Below are 22178 nucleotides of genomic sequence, written 5' to 3' on the forward strand. Positions count from 1 at the left end.
CACGACGTCTCGAAGAAAGCGTTCTACTTCACGGGCCTCCGGTCTCGTGTACGATGCGTTGAACGTCAGTTTGACTACGGTTTGTCGATATGACAACGCCGTGGCGGGTCGGTACCGGTACTGTAAGTCAATGCAACGACGCACGACCGCGCGCTGGCGGGTAAACAACAACAACGTCTGCGGAGCGCTGCACGGTGTCAGAAGCCGACTGCTGGCCTCTCAGCTGTGGAGGCAGGCGCCCTTACGTTAACTTCTTAAAAGGGAAGTACTAGTGGAGCCCTAACAAGCAACACGTATTCGAGCAAAGGGCCGTTTGAACGTATTATTTTGCATCCGATGGTTCAAAAGGGTGTTGTGTATTATGAACCCCTCCCAAGAGGAATGCCTATCGCGGCTGGTATTTGTTGCCAACAACGAATACACCTTTAGATCGCAGAGTAAAAAAAAATCAACCTACAAAACCACTTCGTTAATTTCACAAACGAAACTATCCAGGAGTTTGTTTTAAAAATCATCCCTCATTTATTCATCTGTTCGTATATCATAAATATTTACGAGTCTCGCTCTTATCGAAGAACCAATATGAAAATACCTTTCTGGACGAAAATGCACTCAAACGTGGTTTGATGACATCTTTAACCTAGATCTTGTAGAATTCTACAGGCGCGAAATTGCTAAATTACTTGAGCACTGCTAGACAGTTTTAGATAATGTGAGAGAATAGTCCACTGACGATTATTTTCTCTCTGATGCAAAATAATGAAAACGCTATTAGATTATGCACCATACTAATACAAAATAGGTGTTGTTCTACGGAAAAACCGTACACCGAAAGACTATTGTAACAACATATCTCTAACACGCAAGACCCTACCTCAGCACAAATTAGCGAGATATTACTCACATTGGACTTTTACTAGCTGTCTCGTGTCCTTCTATAGAAATGTGGCTGTTCACAAATAAAATGAATATGAGTTCCTTTGCATTTTAGATCTGGCTACTTGTAGCTCTGTCACAAACCTGCAGCCTTAAGTGCGACAGGAAGCATGAGCTTAAACAGCATTTGCTTTTGAAGCACCGACATTACCGCATTTCTTTCTTTTTTGTATCATTTTTTCGTAATTGTTCGCTTATTTTTGTTAATGGCGTACATCCCATGACACACGTTTAAGGCCACCGTTGATCCATTTACTCAGTTTTTTTATTACAAATGGCAGCTAACCCTCTCACCGAACACGATGAGCTACCGTGCCAACAACTTGACAGCTATCGAGGATCTGCAGTACTATATCTTCCTTATTGCCATATTTGTGTGCATGACATCTAAAACGCAACGTCTTTCACGTGAAACGTCTTTCCTGGACTCAAAACCATACATTTATAACCTTATTCACAGAGTTATATGTAATTCACACAGGTTATTCAGTGAAGGCGATACAAATAGATTAAATCAACTTAAGATAATTCTGTGAGATCCAGGAAATAACTTGTCCTTCACAGAATTGTCAAACATATGCAGCGTTCTTGCCAAGATTGTTATAAGGTTCAAATGGCTCTGAGCACTATGGGACTTAACATCTGAGGTCATTAGTCCCCTAGAACTTAGAACTACTTAAACCTAACTAACCTTAGGACATCACACACATCCATGCCCGAGGCAGGATTCGAACCTGCGACTGTAGCGGTCGCGCGGTTCCAGACTGAAACGCCTAGAGCCGCTCGGCCACTCCGGCAAGCAAGACTGTTATACTAAAATAGTAATCGATGTGTTCCTTGAGTCGGAGGCAAAATGACTAAAGATTCTGTCTCAAAGACATGTCTGCCGAGTGGTGGAATACAATATTATACGTCACTGACTTTAATTCACGTTTTTTAGTTAGAGACTAGTTACTAATAATACACAAATACATCGACTGGAAACTAAACATCATACTTCAAGATCTGTCACAATTATTTGTGTCATTCTCTCTAGGGAATAGAAAACTAACAAGCTCATCAATAGACGTGATTCAAATTTCTGGAGCATCTCCAGTGTTCATTTTGTCAACTTTATGAGCAGAGAAGACACATCTGTTTTATAATTATAGACATAGAAAATATTTTTATTCAGATCGCTGCCATAGGCACTATACCCAAAAGAGAGGAATGAAGATTCAACAACCTAGCATTTATTTTTGTTGCAAAATGGTAACATCCACAGGGAGACTTCACAAGCTATGAATAGCAATATTCGAGTCAATAAGGGCTCCCATGCAGGAAACCACACGCAATGACAGAAAATGTGGGCTCAAAAAGCCATTGAAGATTAAACCAGTCACAGCTAGAGAGGCATCAAGTGTGTGAAAATCCTCTCATTGCTGTGGTAGAGGCAAAGGTAGAAAGAAGCAGGTTTGCCACAGCGTAAATGACGACAGACATTGTAATTTACTCGCGAAATAACCTTCTATCAGCCGTAAAAGCAATTTTCCAATTCATTGCCGTTTCATGCACACGGATTGTTCAGACTATTTCATGAAAACTACCACTAAATATCTAGCGAACGTAGCAGGAGAGTCCAGTTTCAATCCTGGAAGTCGTCGAGTAGTACTCAGCCGTTAAACATTTTTTTGGATTTTATGTTTTGCTATCGTTTTGGCCTGCTATCGACCACGAAGATTCTCTTCCCTGATTGTGTTTTCCTCTTTTGTCAGTAGATTTTCATTTTCGCTGCCTGTGCTTCTTTTCTCTGTTTTGACCATTTGCAGGCAGGACGTGGAACTGGCGTAGTAAGTGAAGTAAGGTTTTTAGTAATTTTGACTTTTTCTGTGAAAACTTCTCGATCCTGAATGTCATCAGATGAAATTTCAGCTTCCTGTAAATCCTTTTTAACTTGGCTTGCCCACTTTGAATACGATTTTGTTTTTGAAATTGGTGAGTGCATGCGATGAGTAAGTCTTTGCGGGATCATTCTTTCCAGACGACCAGAAAACATCATTCTCCGCGTCCTCATGCTGGTAACCACGTCTTCTGTGTGTTCGTATAATTGACAGTTGTGTCTTCAGCGGAATTCTCCGTTTTCTTTGATAGGGCCAAGGATTTTCCTCAAAATTTTCCGGTCTTTTATTTCAAGTTTTCGTAGTAGTCCTTTCTTCGTCATGTTTAAACATTCTGATGCATACAAAGATGACGGTCTAATTACGGCGTTATAATGACAAAGTTTTAGGTTTAAAGATGGGCTTTTGCTGTTGTATATGTCTTTGCACAGATGAAAAGCACCTTCTAGTTTAGAACACCTACTTCCTACAGCTGCATTTTCTGAACCATCAGGTGGAATTATTTCTCCAAGATATTTAAATTTCTTCGACTGCTTGATTTTCTCTTTTTGTATTTTTGGATGTCATTTTATATAAAATTCTTTTTGAGTCAGCAATATTGATTTGCGAATGTTTGTCTTGCTATCTGTGTGATAACACTTTAACAGCATCCTTTCCTTATTCATTGTTTTGTGAGCCCAGAAATACGTGTGAAGGGGAGTGTAGCGCGTATATTGTCAAATAACTAATGATCAGTATGTTTCAGAGCAGTGAAAGCAGGAGTGCACCGAGCTTATTGTTTAACTAACTGTAACATGTAAAACATGTGTAGCGACTGCCACTTCAGTTCAGTGGCAGACGGTAACAGTGAAGAAGGAATTACCTGAAGAATTAATGTAATTACCACAAGAATGAACTCCGCGCTTGTTTGGTATTAATGAGACAGGTGTTACGTATACTAGATTCAGCAAATTGACGAATGTTTCCTTTCAAAATTTAGGAGTTTTTGGTTCCATTCTCTGCTTGTTTTTCAGGGAAACGTAAGCAGGTGTAGCAGGGCAGGTGTTCCTAATCGTAGTCAATGTATAGTGTATGCTTGCTCGCGGATCAGGACGAAGTAAGTAGACCTTAATCAGAGTTGCTGCTCATAATATACGCCGACGCCCCAACACTATCTTTACGTAGGTATTCAGCGCTAGCAACAATATTTTAATAAAACGAACTGAAGGACAGAGACAGTACTTGTTTTCTCCAGATGTTCCAGTTTGATGTGAATTAATTCCTTATACACTGAAGAGCCAAAGAAACTGGTACGCCGGCCGGAGTGGCCGAATCGTTCTAGGTGCTACAGTCTGGAACCGCGTGACCGCTAAGTTCGCAGGTTAGAATCCTGCCTCGGGCATGGACGTGTGTGATGTCCTGAGGTTAGTTAGGTTTAAGTAGTTCTAAGTTCTAGGGGATTGGTGACCTCAGAAGTTAAGTCTCATAGTGCTCAGAGCCATTTGAACCTTTTTTGAAGCAGGCACACCTGCCTAATATCGTGTAGGGCCCCCGCGAGCACACAGAAGTGCCGCAACACGACATGGCATAGACTCCGCTAATCACTGAAGTAGTGTAGTTCGTCAACTATAAAATAATAATAATAATAGGAACTAATTTTATATACACTCCTGGAAATGGAAAAAAGAACACATTGACACCGGTGTGTCAGACCCACCATACTTGCTCCGGACACTGCGAGAGGGCTGTACAAGCAATGATCACACGCACGGCACAGCGGACACACCAGGAACCGCGGTGTTGGCCGTCGAATGGCGCTAGCTGCGCAGCATTTGTGCACCGCCGCCGTCAGTGTCAGCCAGTTTGCCGTGCCATACGGAGCTCCATCGCAGTCTTTAACACTGGTAGCATGCCGCGACAGCGTGGACGTGAACCGTATGTGCAGTTGACGGACTTTGAGCGAGGGCGTATAGTGGGCATGCGGGAGGCCGGGTGGACGTACCGCCGAATTGCTCAACACGTGGGGCGTGAGGTCTCCACAGTACATCGATGTTGTCGCCAGTGGTCGGCGGAAGGTGCACGTGCCCGTCGACCTGGGACCGGACCGCAGCGACGCACGGATGCACGCCAAGACCGTAGGATCCTACGCAGTGCCGTAGGGGACCGCACCGCCACTTCCCAGCAAATTAGGGACACTGTTGCTCCTGGGGTATCGGCGAGGACCATTCGCAACCGTCTCCATGAAGCTGGGCTACGGTCCCGCACATCGTTGGGCCGTCTTCCGCTCACGCCCCAACATCGTGCAGCCCACCTCCAGTGGTGTCGCGACAGGCGTGAATGGAGGGACGAATGGAGACGTGTCGTCTTCAGCGATGAGAGTCGCTTCTGCCTTGGTGCCAATGATGGTCGTATGCGTGTTTGGCGCCGTGCAGGTGAGCGCCACAATCAGGACTGCATACGACCGAGGCACACAGGGCCAACACCCGGCATCATGGTGTGGGGAGCGATCTCCTACACTGGCCGTACACCACTGGTGATCGTCGAGGGGACACTGAATAGTGCACGGTACATCCAAACCGTCATCGAACCCATCGTTCTACCATTCCTAGACCGGCAAGGGAACTTGCTGTTCCAACAGGACAATGCACGTCCGCATGTATCCCGTGCCACCCAACGTGCTCTAGAAGGTGTAAGTCAACTACCCTGGCCAGCAAGATCTCCGGATCTGTCCCCCATTGAGCATGTTTGGGACTGGATGAAGCGTCGTCTCACGCGGTCTGCACGTCCAGCACGAACGCTGGTCCAACTGAGGCGCCAGGTGGAAATGGCATGGCAAGCCGTTCCACAGGACTACATCCAGCATCTCTACGATCGTCTCCATGGGAGAATAGCAGCCTGCATTGCTGCGAAAGGTGGATATACACTGTACTAGTGCCGACATTGTGCATGCTCTGTTGCCTGTGTCTATGTGCCTGTGGTTCTGTCAGTGTGATCATGTGACGTATCTGACCCCAGGAATGTGTCAATAAAGTTTCCCCTTCCTGGGACAATGAATTCACGGTGTTCTTATTTCAATTTCCAGGAGTGTATTTTTTGATTTTTTCCTTCGCCTTTTATTAAAATAGACGTAATTACTTCATATTGAGCACTATTTCGGGTTATTTGCAGTGTAACGTAAAAACTGAAAAATAAAGAAAACGTTCCTGCGTAGGGACTCGATCAAAGAACCTTCGCGTGGCCGTTCTGTACTCTCTCCGCTGCGCCGGCTCTGCCTGCAAACTACGTTAGTGAACGTTTCGCACCTCGCCCGACACGCCCCGAAAATGCTATTTTTTCTAAACACTTTTCCCTGTGGAGCTCCCCAAACCCTGTGTGTACCATAAATACGGATGAAATCGGTGACGACGAACAGGCTTGGTCTCCTTGTGAGTGGGCCTTGTGAGTCGCACGTACTTCTTTTACCCAACCACAGTACAGCGGTCGTGGAGCATCACTTGAACCTAGAAGAAAATAATTCCCGATTTTGTGTGCATATCAGCCTGTTACGTGGGAATTTCCAGATTTCTGGAGAAGAAAAAAAAATTACTGTTTCAGCATCAGTGCAAGAAAAGCCATGACAATTCCATTGTATAGTTTCAAAAATCTGGTTTCATCCAGATATATATCAGGCTGACCATCAAATTGATTCCGAACTATTTCACTTACATTCGGTTGTCGAGAAAAATAACGCCACGAGATCAGTTAAAAACAATAAATTAGGTACTGTATCAGCCGAACCTCTAAATACCAGTAATCTGTAAAATCTAAACGACGCAGCCGCTTCTCGAAAGAAGTTGACCTCGGTTTGCTCAGATATGCCACTGCCACTGCTGATAAACATTACGTAGGAACAAAGGAAGTACTTATTAAGTATATGTTGTTGTTGTTGTTGTTGTGGTCTTCGGTCCAGAGACTGGTTTGAGGCAGTTCTCCATGCTACTCTATCCTCTGCAAGCTTCTTCATCTCCCAGTACCTACTGGAGTCTACATCCTTCTGAATCTGCTTAGTGTATTCATCTCTTGGTCTCCCTCTTCGATTTTTACCCTCCATGCTGCCCTCCAATACTAAATTGGTGATCCCTTGATGCCTCAGAATATGCCCTACCAACCGATCCCTTCTTCTAGTCAAGTTGTGCCACAAATTTCTCTTCTCTCCAATTCTATTCATTGCCTCCTCATTAGTTATGTGATCTACCCATCTAATCTTCAGCATTCTTCAGTAGCACCACATTTCGAAAGCTTCTATTCTCTTCTTGTCTAAACTATTAATCGTCCACGTTTCACTTCCATACATGGCTACACTCCATACAAATACTTTCAGAAACGACTTCGTGACACTGAAATCTGTACTCGACGTTAACAAATTTCTCTTCTTCAGGAACGCTTTCCTTGCCATTGCCAGTCTACATTTTATATCCTCTCTATTTCGACCGTCTTCAGTTATTTTTCTCCCCAAATAGCAAAACTCATTTACTATTTTAAGCGTCTCATTTCCTAATCTAATTCCCACAGCATCAGCCGATTTAATTCGACTACATTCTATTATCCTCGTTTTGCTTTTGTTGATGTTCATCTTATATCCTCCTTTCAAGATACTGTCCATTCCGTTCAACTGCTCTTCCAGGTCCTTTGCTGTCTCTGATAGAATTACAATGTCATCGGCGAATCTCAAAGTTTTTATTTCTTCTCCATGGATTTTAATTCCTACTCAGAATTTTTCGTTCGTTTCCTGTACTCCTAGCTCAAAATGCAGACTGAATAACATCGGGGATAGGCTACAACCCTGTCTCCCTCCGTTCCCATCTACTGCTTCCGCTTCATGTCCCTCGACCCTTATAACTGCCATCTGGTTGCTGTACAAATTGTAAATAGCCTTTCGGTCCCTGTATTTTACCCCTGCCACCTTCAGAATTTGGAAGAGAGTATTCCAGTCTACATTGTTAAAGGCTTTATCTAAGTCTACAAATGCTAGAAACGTAGGTTTGCCTTTCCTTAATCTATTTTCTAAGGTAAGTTGTAGGGTAAGTATTGCCTCACGTGGTCCAACATTTCTACTGAATCCAAACTGATCTTCCCTGAGGTCGGCTTTTTCCATTCGCCTGTAAAGAATTCGTGTTAGTATTTTGCAGCCGTGGCTTATTAAACTGGTAGTTCGGTAATTTTCACATCTGTCAACACCTGCTTTCTTTGGGATTGGAATTATTATATTCTTCTTGAAGTCCGAGGGTATTTCGCCTGTCTCATACGTATTGCTCACTAGGAAGTATTTATTAAGTGTAAACTGCTATTAAAATGTGCAAGGGCAGCTATTCCCCAGTCTAAAAGGAAACGCAATTTTACATACTTGATATCTGAAATGATGCATTGCCTATTATGTCGCGATTTAGTGTCATAGAGACACCTGCTACCCAGAAGATTGTGTCTGAAAGAGAATCTCATTATAATTAAGGCAGTCAGAAATATTTTTGTGGGTAATAATTCAGAATACAATGAAAAGGTAAGCAAAGTTTCCATTTGTTGCAGAAATGTAAATAAACATTCTATTATCGTTTTAAGAACGGATATAGGTGCTTAAATGTTACTAGAAAACAGAGAGTGAGGTTCGGCGACGCTAGAGTAGAATTTGCAACAGCTCCACCTTCACGGATAACAATTACATGAATCTCAGATAAGTTTGAAGTAGATGGAACGGTGTACGATGTGTGGAACAGGCAAGCGGAAAAGAGAGGCCTTCAGCAGAAAATGGAAGTTTTGATACAGCGAATCAGGCGTACACGCTATCACGAAAAGCTTTTTGAAACTGGGATCAGCAAAACGAACGTTCACATTTCGACACTTCTCCATACTCTCAGCGAGAGTGATACCGACGTGCGAACTGACTTTTGTAAGCGGTTGATCAGCATGTGAAGACGACCAAAGTATCCAGCATCTAGGCTAATTCTGTGGTAGGATGAAACGACTTTCGAACATAATGGAACATCATCAATCGGCACAATCGCTTGGCTTCCGAAACTCTATGTGTAACTGAATAAAGGCATGTTAGTGTACCGGGGGTAGACCACTGACGTTGTCTTTCGACTGGAGGGTTAATTTGGTCGTACAACTTTGACGGGACTGTCACAGGTGACTCTCATCCAGAAATCCTGCACATGATAAACTCCTGATCTTACAGACATTTTTGAATATGAATATTACTATGTTCTACAGGATCACTGGAGTCACGACATTTCTCAGTTGCACATTGCTTCGAGATACGTAGGAAGAAGGGGGAGTGCCGCCGAGTACCCATCCCGATCGACGGATTTGACTACTTTAGGCTTCTATCTTCGTGTTCTGCCTAGGACACAGCGTGCGCTGGATTGTCTGAAAGGAAGGACGACTAGAGCTTAACGTCTCCTTGACAGCGCGGCCATCAGAAACGGAGCACAGTTCGGGTTACGACATGATGGGAAAGGAAATCGGCCGTACCCTCCTCAAAGGAACCGTCATAGTATTTGCCTGCAGTGCTTTGGGAAATCATTAAAAACGTAAATCTGGATGATCTGACGCTTATTCGAACCGTCATCCTCCCGAATGCGAGTCCAGTGTGGCTGGACAGAGTAAGCTGAGAGACGGTGCGGTGCTGCTCCATTAGGAACAACACAGTCGCCACTCCACTCTTTTGTAAATAGTTGTCGGCGATCCACTACGGTGGAGGGTCGCAAATTTCAGTATGTACCTTCTTAGGTAACAACAAAAACTTTTCATTTCTATTTACTTAAAGAGATTTATCGTTTCAAAGAGTGTATATATAATTTTGGAACACCCTGTATTTCCTTCACCAACATCCTGTACTTCCTTCAACAAGGCATTAAGTGTGGACTTTTCAGGGAAATTATCTGCACGTATGACTGCTACATATGCTCTACTTTGACAACGCAGATAGCTACTACACCTGCGTACATAATCCGAAAGCCAGACTATGGTGTAAGACGAAAGGTACCTTTTACCACTACTAGGCGTTTCCTTTCCTATTCCACTCGCAAACGGAGCGAGGGGAAAAAACGAGTGTCTATATGACTCCTTGCGAGTCCTAACTTCGCTTATCTTGTCTTTGCGATCCTTACGTAAAAAGCGCGTCGGTGGCAATAGAATAGTTTCGCAGTCAGGAGCAAATTCCGGCTCTCTGAGTTTTCTGAACAGTATTTCTACCTTCAGGGATTTTCTCGTGCTGGTTGAACTTACAGGTAACGAGTGTAACAGCCCGCCTCTGAACTGCTTCGATGTCTTGATTTAAGCCGACCTGATGGGTATCCCAAACACTCGAGCAGTATTCAAGAACGGGTCGTACTAGTACTGTGTACGCTGTCTGCTTTACACACGAGTTACACTTTCGTAAAATTCTCGCAGTAAACCAAAGTCGAATATTCGCTCTCCCTACCACCGTCCTTTGACACTCGTTACATTTCATACTGCTGTGCAACGTTAAACCAAGGTATGTAATCGATACGGGCGAATCCAACAGAACACTACTAATGACACGATAGTTTTTTTTACTCATATGCATTAACTTACATTTTTCTACATTTACAGCAATGCTACCATTCATCACATCGAATAGAAACTCTCTCCAACTCATCCTGTACTAGGACCTGTATTACTGTCTTATTTTTACATTGACACCATTTTGCACTACTTAACACCTTATAAATCGCTCACTGTCCTCCTCAACTGTAATAGTTTTCACTGGTGTGTGAGCACCGTGCAGGATCTAAAGCAGGCCAGGGGATTCATCTCGGGAAATAACCGAAATTGACTTACGTAGCTGCAGCGTAATGAAATTGGGGAATGCCACGACTGGAGAAACTGGCAGGTAGACCTCTGAAAATAGTAATTGTGAAATAAATTGTAAAAATTAAATAAACCACAAAAACGGAAATAACAAAGAAGATGAAACCGTAACAATAGTAAGCGTTTCAAAAGATCATACAATAGACGTGCCAGTCACTCAACGATGATATTGTTCGGTGTGGTACAGCATAACCGGCAAACCGTCGCAAACTGCTGCTCAGCCTATACGTCAGATTACTGATGTATACACACACCAAGAGCGGTGCTGTCACACTGCCGTGGAGCACTGCTGGCGGTGCCATTGTCCCTGATGAACACTCGCTGTCGAGGACAACATACTGCGTCAGATATCCAGATGATCGTACCTTCGTCACGAGCCAGCACTAGGACACCGTGTGAAATGCTTCGAATGCGGAATATGCCTATTGTGCTTCATCCGTAGTTCTCAGGACATCATGTGAGATAAGGGCAAGCTGAGTTTTGCAAGAGTGATTTTTTTCCAAATCCGCGCTCATTTGTGGACAGAATCCTTTCTCTCTCAACGAAATTTATTATATCCGTATTACAATATTTTAAAGAGTTCTGTGGCAAATCTATGTTTAGAATATTGGTCTATAATTTTGCGGGTCCATTCTCTCATCCTTCTTATAACATAAAGAAATCACCTGCACTTTTATCCAGTCCCTAGGGGCTTTGCGCATGGCGAGAGATTGGCGGTAAATACAATGAAAGCGAGCTAAGTAAAGGGTCTGTCAAACGGGGTCGGGATTCCATCTGAACCTGGCGACTGATTTGTTTTCATCTCTTTCAGCTGACCCTCAACGAGAGGGATCCCTTTTGCTGCGTCTTCTGTACGGTCGTCTGAGCGGCGATCGAACGACGGTACGTTTCTACGATACTCCTACGACGACGATTCCTTAAACGCGAAATCTGGAATTTCATCTTTCCTTTCGTTGTTTTCTATTGCCTTCGGCCCGCTTAATGGCCAGAATTTCCGCGGGTTCTTTGCAAGATCTTTCGCTGACGTGTACATAGAATACGTGTGCAAGCTGACAGTTAATGTATTTCGGGAACAGCATCGTATATACTTGTCAGTTACCTGCAGTGAATGCAGACTATAGATACAAAGCCAACGAAATACATCTATAGCACTAAATTCTCTGTTACCATTTGGAGGGACAAATCCACTGGACAATTTGTAAAATTCGTAGCTTACGTAGAGTAAGCAAATTTAAATTAGGCACTGCGATCTCGTGTTGACCTGACAATCTCTGCTTCAGCCGTCGTTACACTCCGCGACACAAGTTTTTGTGATCTGGAATGGGTAAATAATCCTTAATCACTTACAGCCCCATCAAAACATTATTCTCCCTGCCTACGAAATGGCGGACTACAGTACGCACACGCCAGGAGCCTGGAGGCACGTCGCAGTTCCACACACTGAGACCAGAGCTCTGGTCCCAGGTAGTACACGGACTGCGGAGCGCAAGTCACACCTCAGAGAAGTTAGCACACCCGAGCGATCAGCGATACGTGTCCCACACAGATCGGCAATAAAGAGCCCCAAAAGTACGAGGGCAGTTCAATAAGTAATGCAACACATTTTTTTCTGAAACAGGGGTTGTTTTATTCAGCATTGAAATACATCAGGTTATTCCCCAATCTTTTAGCTACACAACACTATTTTTCAACGTAATCTCCATTCAATGCTACGGCCTTACGCCACCTTGAAATGAGGGCCTGTATGCCTGCACGGTACCATTCCACTGGTCGATGTCGGAGCCAATATCGTACTGCATCAATAACTTCTTCATCATCCGCGTAGTGCCTCCCACGGATTGCGTCCTTCATTGGGCCAAACATATGGAAATCCGGCGGTGCGAGATCGGGGCTGTAGGGTGCATGAGGAAGAACAGTCCACTGAAGTTTTGTGAGCTCCTCTCGGGTGCGAAGACTTGTGTGAGGTCTTGCGTTGTCATGAAGAAGGAGAAGTTCGTTCAGATTTTTGTGCCTACGAACACGCTGAAGTCGTTTCTTCAATTTCTGAAGAGTAGCACAATACACTTCAGAGTTGATCGTTTGACCATGGGGAAGGACATCGAACAGAATAACCCCGTCAGTGTCCCAGAAGACTGTAACCATGACTTTACCGGCTGAGGGTATGGCTTTAAATTTTTTCTTGGTAGGGGAGTGGGTGTGGCGCCACTCCATTGATTGCCGTTTTGTTTCAGGTTCGAAGTGATGAACCCATGTTTCATCGCCTGTAACAATCTTTGACAAGAAATTGTCACCCTCAGCCACATGACGAGCAAGCAATTCCGCACAGATGGTTCTCCTTTGCTCTTTATGGTGTTCGGTTAGACAACGAGGGACCCAGCGGGAACAAACCTTTGAATATCCCAACTGGTGAACAATTGTGACAGCACTACCAACAGAGATGTCATGTTGAGCACTGAGTTGTTTGATGGTGATCCGTCGATCATCTCGAACGAGTGTGTTCGCACGCTCCGCCATTGCAGGAGTCACAGCTGTGCACGGCCGGCCCGCACGCGGGAGATCAGACAGTCTTGCTTGACCTTGCGGCGATGATGACACACGCTTTGCCTAACGACTCACCGTGCTTTTGTCCACTGCCAGATCACCGTAGACATTCTGCAAGCGCCTATGAATATCTGAGATGCCCTGGTTTTCCGCCAAAATAAACTCGATCACTGCCCGTTGTTTGCAACGCACATCCGTTACAGACGCCATTTTAACAGCTCCGTACAGCGCTGCCACCTGTCGTAAGTCAATGAAACTATACGAGACGAAGCGGGAATGTTTGAAAATATTCCACAAGAAATTTCCGGTTTTTTCAACCAAAATTGGCCGAGAAAAAAAATGTGTTGCATTACTTATTGAACTGCCCTCGTATCAGTCCGTGCGTGCTGTAAAGATGTGCGGGACGGTGAGCGCAGAGTTGTTTCAACCGGTCCTTCATGCAGACCACTGCAGGCCAGCAACAATAGCCAGTTATGCTGCAGCTTCATTTGATGGTATGTCCTGGTAAACATGTGGTCCCCGTGTTACGTCGACCATGCGACGCGCTCCTTCCTGGCTGATGTCCGAAGTGTTTGTCGTTGCAGATTAAGGACGCGCTGACGGCCCTGCAGTACGCGCTGATGCTGCCCTTCTACACGGCTCAGCTCTACTTCTACTGCTGGACGGCTGACTTCATCACGCAGCAGGTAGGCCTACACTATGTTAAGAGCATGTTCTGAAACTTGTCTCTGTGGCTAGACGCCGCCAATGGCTCAGCAGTGTAATCGTCGTCAAAGGGGTGAGGTTATGAGTGCGCCAGTTGTCTGCACACAGTGTAAGCCTCACTCTGTGTGCTCGTATTCAGTTTCCTCCCCGATGGGCTGGTACGCCAGACCAGTGCTCAGTGGTCCAACACGTGGGCTACAGCTGGGATGATAAGCTCCCAATGTTACAATGTACGAATAGGTAAAGGAATCTGAGGCCCGCATCTCGTGGTCGTGCGGTAGCGTTCTCGCTTCCCACGCCCGGGTTCCCGGGTTCGATTCCCGGCGGGGTCAGGGATTTTCTCTGCCTCGTGATGGCTGGGTGTTGTGTGCTGTCCTTAGGTTAGTTAGGTTTAAGTAGTTCTAAGTTCTAGGGGACTTATGACCACAGCAGTTGAGTCCCATAGTGCTCAGAGCCATTTTTTGAATCTGAGGTCAAACAAAATTATTCAAATGTGTGTGAAATCTTATGGGACGTAACTGCTAAGGTCATCAGTCCCTAAGCTTAGACACTGCTTAACCTAAATTGTCCTAAGGACAAACACACACACCCATGCCCAAGGGAGGCTACGGTCGCAGGTTCGAATCCTGCCTCGGGCATGGATGTGTGTGATGTCCTTAGGTTAGTTAGGTTTAAGTAGTTCTAAGTTCTAGGGGACTGATGACCACAGATGTTAAGTCCCATATTGCTGAGAGCCATTTGAACCATTTGAACCCAAGGGAGGACACGAACCCCCGCCGGGACCAGCCGCACAGTAATCCGAGGCCAGTAGCAAAAAGTAATGAACTAAAACTCTTCAGTGCGGATTACGAGCCGATCCATTCTTTGTTTTGCGTATTGTAGCAAGCACTTATCTTCCTCAATCTATGCCGCGCGGAGAGGCCGCGCGGTTTGAGGCGGCATGTCACGGATTGCGCGGCCCCTCCCGCCGGACATTTCAGTCCTCCCTCGGGCATGGTGTGTGTGTTGTTCTTAGCATAAGTTAGTTTAAGAAGCGTGTAAGTCTAGGGACCGATGACCTCAGCAGTTTGGTCTCTTTGGATTCACACACACAAACACACACACACACACACACACACACACAGTCACTTCATACGACATATATTAACTAAAAACTTCAGAAAATAGGTTACAGATTGTGAAATCGGGCTTGTGTGTTGGTATTGTTAAGTCAATCAGACCTGGTCATAATGCAGACACAACCTTAAAAACCCAGTGCTGATGAACATGTGCATGAGAGAAAAGAGAGCGACAGATGTTAGCGTGCACTGATAGGCAGCAGACTCGCACTCTAGCCACTGACACGATTCCAATAAGCGGGTTTCCCTAACGCGCCGATGCTGCATTCGTGCTCACAGTGATAGTGGCTGGAATGTGAAGTCTGCAGTGTGCAGGGGACTGGGTGTGGACGAGCGCAGCACTCGCGATGACCTGCTACGTGCTGTGCCGTCGGTAGCGCAGCCAGTGCTGCACGTGATGAGCTCCTCACGAAGATGTGCACTGCACGGCGGCCAGTGATCCAGCGGTGTTCATAGCTTCTTCTCTACCTGTCTTCCCGTTACTTCCACCAAGAGTCGCGATAGCCAAGCCTACGTTAAACAAATCTGGTAAATCCATCTGGCGTCGCAGAGCAAGTGATCGATTGGTGCCTTCTGTTATACACTGAAGAGCCGAAGAAACTGGTACACCAGCCGGCCGCTGTGGTCGAGCGGTTCTAGGCACTTCAGCCCGGAACCGCGCTGCTGCTACGGTCGCAGGTTCGAATCCTGCCTCGGGCATGGCTGTGTGTGATGTCCTTAGGTTAGTTAGGTTTAAGTACTTCTAGTCCTAGGGGACTGATGACCCCAGATGTTAAGTCCCACAGTGCTTAGAGCCATTCGAACCATTTTGAACTGGTACACCTGCCTAATATCGTGTAGGGCCCCCGCGAGCACGCAGAAGTGCCGCAACACGACGTGGAATGGACTCGATTAATGTGTGAAGTAGTGCTGGAGGGAACTGACACCATGAATCCTCCAGGGCTGTCCATAAATCTGCGAGAGCACGACAGCTGGAGATCTCTGCTGAACAGCGAGTGCAAGGCATCCCAGATATGCTCTATAGTGTTCATGTGTGGGGAGTGTGGTAGCCAGCGGAAGTGTTTACACTCAGAAGAGTGTTCCTGGAGACACTCTGTAGCCATTCAGGCGTGTGGGCGTGTCGCATTGTGTAACGTATTACTCTTTACGACGTTTCTCATCGAGCGATCTACGTTCTCTCGCATTTCTAGCTGCTTCTCTCACAAAAATAATGATAAAAATTCAGTAATTCAGGGTCGTCACCAGCCCAAGCCCTTCCTAACCATTTAGAAAAAAAACGGAGATGGAAAATTATTAGTTTAATTACATCAATAATTTAATTACAAGTATGCAAATTTCTTTTAGCCAGATAAATAGCACTCCATGTCGTGCATGAAGCAACTTGATTAATTCAGGATTGCAAATCGGACTAACTGGGTAGGATCAACACCACAGAATTTATCTTTCACGTAGATTATTTATTTTATCTAAGTATTTGGTTGCACATCCTAACTACACATAACTGGTGCCTGACTAGAAATACTTAAGTAGGAATTACGTGAGAATGTAACAGAGCACAATTTAACTACAGCAAGAAGAAACACAGAGAGAGGGGGTGGGAGACAATGATACTATCATCTCCTTTGCATTCATACCATAAAAATATCTCAGTGAGATTCGCATTACGATTCCACGCATGCACTATTCTGGACAGAGGTTTAACCAATGCACGAGGCTGTGCCATAATTATTCAACTTACTAACTGTGTCTGCTGCTTGCAAACGGCAGAACTAGAGCACGTAGTCAATTCTGAATCAAACTGTTGTGCTGCTTTGCAGAAAGCGTACGAAAGAACAGATATTCTTGCAGAAATTATAGCTCATTAAACAAGCAAACTGTTAAGATAAAGCGTATTGCGCTATCGTGGTGGACCAGAAGGGTCACTGATTACCAAACACGTGGCACAAAATCGCCACACAAAGACAAAAGCAACTTCCACACTTTTAACACAAACACCGAAAAATTGCCTATTTAAAGCACTATAATTATGGCACATTCGGAAAAATAACTCGCTTCACACGCTTCAGTTAAGCTGAAGTTCTCAAGTATTTCAACAGTTAAACTTAATCAAGTCCTGACTCAACCTGCTTCCTATCACCTGAAAGCCCCCTTAAGAGCTACGATCCGTACTCGCCAAGCGTTCACCGAAGAGTGCCGCTTTCTCTTTCGAGATTACCTAGCTCCCCGTGCAGCGGAAGCTACCGGAGGGGTAGCTCTCCGTCACCAACCTCACACACAAAAACAGCCTTCGGCACAGCCTTAGACTAAGATGGATAAACCTCTCTGTTCAGGTATTGGAAACCTAAGTTGGTCATCCTGTGCTCTCCTTCGAACGAGAAACAACATCGTCCGCTCCCAGCAGACGATGGCCAACTCAGCGTTTGCCACAAAACAAAACCGAAACCCCACATTAAAACACCCATATAATATTCAATAGGCTTTATTTCTCAATCTCTCTGGGTGAGTTCATGAATTGAACTAAAATCAGGTAGTAAAGTGAATAAGTTGTACCGAATTCGACAAGCGTCTTATGAAACGAGTTCACAGAGACGTTTCAATTGTCCTGCTAAAATTGTCCAAGTCAGTTGGAATGCACAATGGACATGAATGGATGCAGGTGTTCAGACAGGATGCTTACGTACGTATCACCTGTCCAGAGTCGTATGTAGACTATCAGGGTCCCATGTCACTCCAAATGCACACGCCCCGCACCATTACAGAGCCTCCACCAGCTTGAACAGCCCCTTGCTGACATGCAGGGTCCATGGATTCATGAGGTTGTCTCCATACTCGTACACGTCCATCCGCTCGATACAATTTGAAATTGAGACTCGTCCGATCAGGCAACATGTTACCAGTCATCAACAGTCCAATGTCGGTGTCACGTTGAACGATGGTACTGTTCTTGCAGGATCTTTTTCCGGTCTCAGCGATGTCGAGGATTTGATGTTTTACTGGATTCCTGATATTCAGGGTACACTGGTGAAATTGTCGCACGGGAGAAATGCCCATTTTATTGTTACCTCGGAAATGCTGTGTGCCATTGCTCGTGCGGCGCTTGTAACACCACGTTCAAACTCACTTAAATGTTGGTAACCTGTCATTGTAGCAGCAGTAACCGATCTAAAAACTGCGCCAGACACTATTTGTCTTATATAGGCTGTGTCGATCGTAGCGCTGTCTTCTGCCTGTACACATCTCTGTTTTTGATTACGTATGCGTATATCAGTTTGTTGGCACTTCAGTGTATAAACTAGCCTCGCTAGGCCGTCTACCAGAAAGCTGAAGCCTGGACGAGAGGCTACTTCCTCACACTCCCAGAATTTCCCAAATCCGGACTCTGTATTGGCCGTTTGCGGAAGAATTCCGACAGACGGCAGAGTGAATCACAGGAGCGACTTTGGCACGCCGTGGATGCCTTGCGTCAGGTGTACTGTGGTTTTGCAGCGTGAAGCAAAAGCTGTTTCTCGATCCCGAGGTACTCACTCGTTGGTCGCTTTGTCCCAACCGTCCGAACCCGTACCGTTAGCTCGTCCTCAGTGCCGACACGAAGCTCGTGGCTCGCTTCCAAATTCAGAAGAAGTTATTTGGAGGTTGAATTAGAAAAATTAAAATGAGTTTGACCAACCACTGTAGTGCAAATAAATCTTTCGTTTAATTGATCTCGTATCAGCGCCTATGTACTCTGTTCCTTTCTCATCTCATTACGAAACTGATTATTGTGAAAAGTGACAGTCCAGATGGCTCGCCGCTTTCCAGCCTGTCGTCCCACGCTAAGATCTCTCTCTGCACTGCGAGGGTGGCGCATTGTCAGGGGACAGCAGGGTGCCGTTCTGCGTTTCCTGCGGACCCGAGTTCTGCTGCAGTGTGGGTATCAGGTGCACCGCAGTGTGCGACTGAAAGAGGGCGTGCTCTGAAGCTGAAGTACGTGGGACGGCACGATTCTCGTCGGCAGAGTATCTAAACTGCAGCAGATTGACTGCCCGCGAAATTCTGGCCGTGGTGGACCAAGTGGAACGCTGCGTGCAGCCGTAGTCGATAGGGGCAACAGTCTGACCTTACAGACGTCGATGAGGCTGATCAGAGAGCGCACACCTCGTATCGTGCTACTTCCATCTTTTCGGCAAGCTAAAGGACATCTATGGAGAAGGAGATCTTCCAACGCTGAGGATATCCGCAGAAATGTACTTGAATGGCGCTGTGACCGAGTAGCGAATTTCTGTCAACGAAGAACAGAACAACTGGTGTAGCAGTCTGACGGTTGTTTGCAGAGTCTTGCTGACTATGTTGAAGAATTATGTCGTGCACATTTGTTACTGTAAGTGTAGTGCAGCATTCAGTAAAAGTTGCTTGGCCTATAATAACGACATGTAACTTACTTTCTGAGGCCCTCACTTACTTGGTAGATGAGAAAGGCTAGGCTCAGGAAACGCCTGGAATCTGCAAAACTGGTCATTAACAATGTCATCTGTGGCAGGCACCAACATTATCATCGTCTCCTACTACATAAACGCCTTTTCTACATTATTTTATGCATTACTGTTGTGGGGTTCTTGTCCTGTTATGCGCCTTTTAATAGCCTGGTCGGTATGAATAAATTATCAAATATCAGATTCTCAGAGTATCCGCCTCCAGAGGTAACACGATTTAGTCATTGACACACTGACGAATGGAACATTTCATGACGAACAATCTGTTAGCAAAGGCATTTTCTATAGATTGTCGTAACGTACGGTTTTAGACATAAAATACGGCGCCGGGCAATATAACGGGCCGCCTCTCAGAATTCGTAAGTCCGGCCATATGCACTGTCCGGCAACACTGCATGAAGCGGCAGTGTGTGGCGGAAGTGCTGCCATTGTTCGCCAGCCACTGTAGATCTGAACTAGGGACTGCCGGCACGGTAGCCCACTTTGTACGGTCGGAGGGCTGCCTCCTTGCTGTAATAAAAACCTCAGCGAAGCATTCAACGATGGACTTGAAAGGGTGTAATGTAACGTCAGCACAGACCAATTGATGAGAACAGTAACTAACTAAGAAAGAGTGATAAAGGTCGCAAAATGTAGATCTAAAATTGAAGGTATGAGACCCCTCGAGACCACATTTCTGTAAACCGTATTTGGAGTGTCTGCTGAAGTTCTGTCTAATGGAAGGTCAAAATTAATTCGCTTCACTATCCGGCACGCCAGTAACAGCAAAAACTTCCAGGAACGATTCTGCCAGGCATCTTGTGGTCGCTTCGAGATGACAACAGTCCGCGCTCGACAGTGCATCGCTCGCCCTGCAGCGGACACCAGTCACCGACGGCCACTGGCCGTAAGCCACCCGCCGCGCAACATAACCGCTGACCACCCAGGCTAACTGGGCGCGGCGCTTTTTTATTTGCAGTTCTACGATTTATCTCGCAGTTACGTATCGCATTGTGCTCGCTTGAAACTTAAAACGTTGTTCAAGAGTTGTAAAATAGAGTCGTTTGTGGAAAAGTGTGTAACATTTCAGACATACTATTCACTATGGGTTTAATAGAGGCGTGAAGACAACAGAGACTGCTCGGAACCCTTCAGTTGTGTGTGGGGTGAGTACTTTAGGAAAACACATCGGAAAATATTTTTCTTGTTTTAAGAAAGATCATTCTGGCATAAATGATTTTCCACATTCGGTAAGTGTCGGTAACAGATACATGTGGTGAACTGCGACCGTGTGCCACATTTGTATTCAATAGGCGAGATTCACAAGTCTGCAGTAGGAGTACTGGACGCTCGAACTCAAAGCATTAGGAGTCAAAGGGATGACTATTGATACACTTTTCCTTGATCACCATCAGTTCGCTCACTGAAAATTCCTTGCAACGTTGTGACTAATGATGAGTTATGATGACTTTATTTTAACTTCTTAAGGCATTAATGACTGAGCCCTGACAAAATACGTACACTCGAGCAAAGGGCAGTGTGAACATAAAATTTTGCATCCGGTGCCTCAAAAAATGTGTTGTAGACTACGAACTCCTCCACAGACTGCGCCTGTCGCAGCTGGTATTCGCTGCCAACAGCTAACATACGTTTTGATCGCAATGTTTAAAAACAAGCTACAAAACCTCATCACGTGTTGCTACTATAAGATATTGCACTCTGCTGATTTCACAAACAAAACTATCCAGAAGTTTGTTTAAAAAGTCATCCCACACACACGTATTCTTCTGACTTATACGTTAAAATATTTATCATCCTCGCTCCTTATCGGAAAACCATCAAGAAAATACCTTTCAAACTTGGTTTCATGACATCTTTAACTCAAATGCTGTAGGATTCTGCAGGCATGGAATAGGTAAACTACCCCAGCATTGTCAGACTATGTTAGATAATGTGTGAGAATGGTCTACTGATGATTAATTTCTGTCTGAAGTAAAACAATGGAAAATGCTACCACGTTATGCACTGTGCTGATACGAATGAAATGCTGCTTACTCCGAAAACGATACATCGAAAGTCTGTTGTAATAAAACATGACGTACCGGTAACACGAACAAGCCTATATTAGCACGTATTAGCAAAACGTTACGCTGGACTTGGAAATGATCTGCCTTACTTCCTGTCCCGTTTCACTCTCAACAGGCATAGCAACTTAGTAGTTTCCAAGTAAAATAAATAAACTTTCCTTGTTGATTTTAGATCTGGCTGCCTGGAGCACTGTCGCAAAATTAATAGAAATATGGCATCAAGCGAGAATGGAGACGCGAGCCAAGATAGCATTCGTTTCACAGGCAGTCACGTGATCTTTTTTTTTTATTTGTTGTTTTTTCTAGAAATAAAAGTCACTTACTTTGTGTTGTTACAATAAAAACCTGCGACCAGCGAAACAACACTGGAAATTCAATAAACGTTCATGCAAATACACGCATCCCTCCATCGTACTACCTTTCAGATACAATGTGTACCAAATAAAATGACCAGCATTGAAAAAATACAAAAAAAAATTCGCAGGAGTCGATCCATCGATCCTGTGATTTGAAAACTGAATAAATCACCGAATAATGTAGATAGAGAGGTACAAATTGACACACATGCTTGGAATGACATGGGGCTTTATTAGACGCAAAAAAATACAAAAGTTGAAA

At 44.9% G+C, this 22178-nt stretch overlaps 1 protein-coding gene across 1 annotated transcript in view; it reads left to right on the plus strand.

Annotated features, from left to right (window-relative positions):
- Positions 1–22178, plus strand: part of LOC126259531 (odorant receptor Or2-like) — an 81313-nt gene that overhangs the window by 15867 nt on the left and 43268 nt on the right. The window contains exon 3 of the mRNA XM_049956397.1: positions 13787–13888. Within this exon, the coding sequence (XP_049812354.1) occupies positions 13787–13888 (102 nt within the window). The remainder of the gene's footprint in view (positions 1–13786; positions 13889–22178) is intronic.

Source organism: Schistocerca nitens, chromosome 5 (assembly GCF_023898315.1).
Source record: "Schistocerca nitens isolate TAMUIC-IGC-003100 chromosome 5, iqSchNite1.1, whole genome shotgun sequence".
Taxonomy (NCBI): domain Eukaryota; kingdom Metazoa; phylum Arthropoda; class Insecta; order Orthoptera; family Acrididae; genus Schistocerca; species Schistocerca nitens.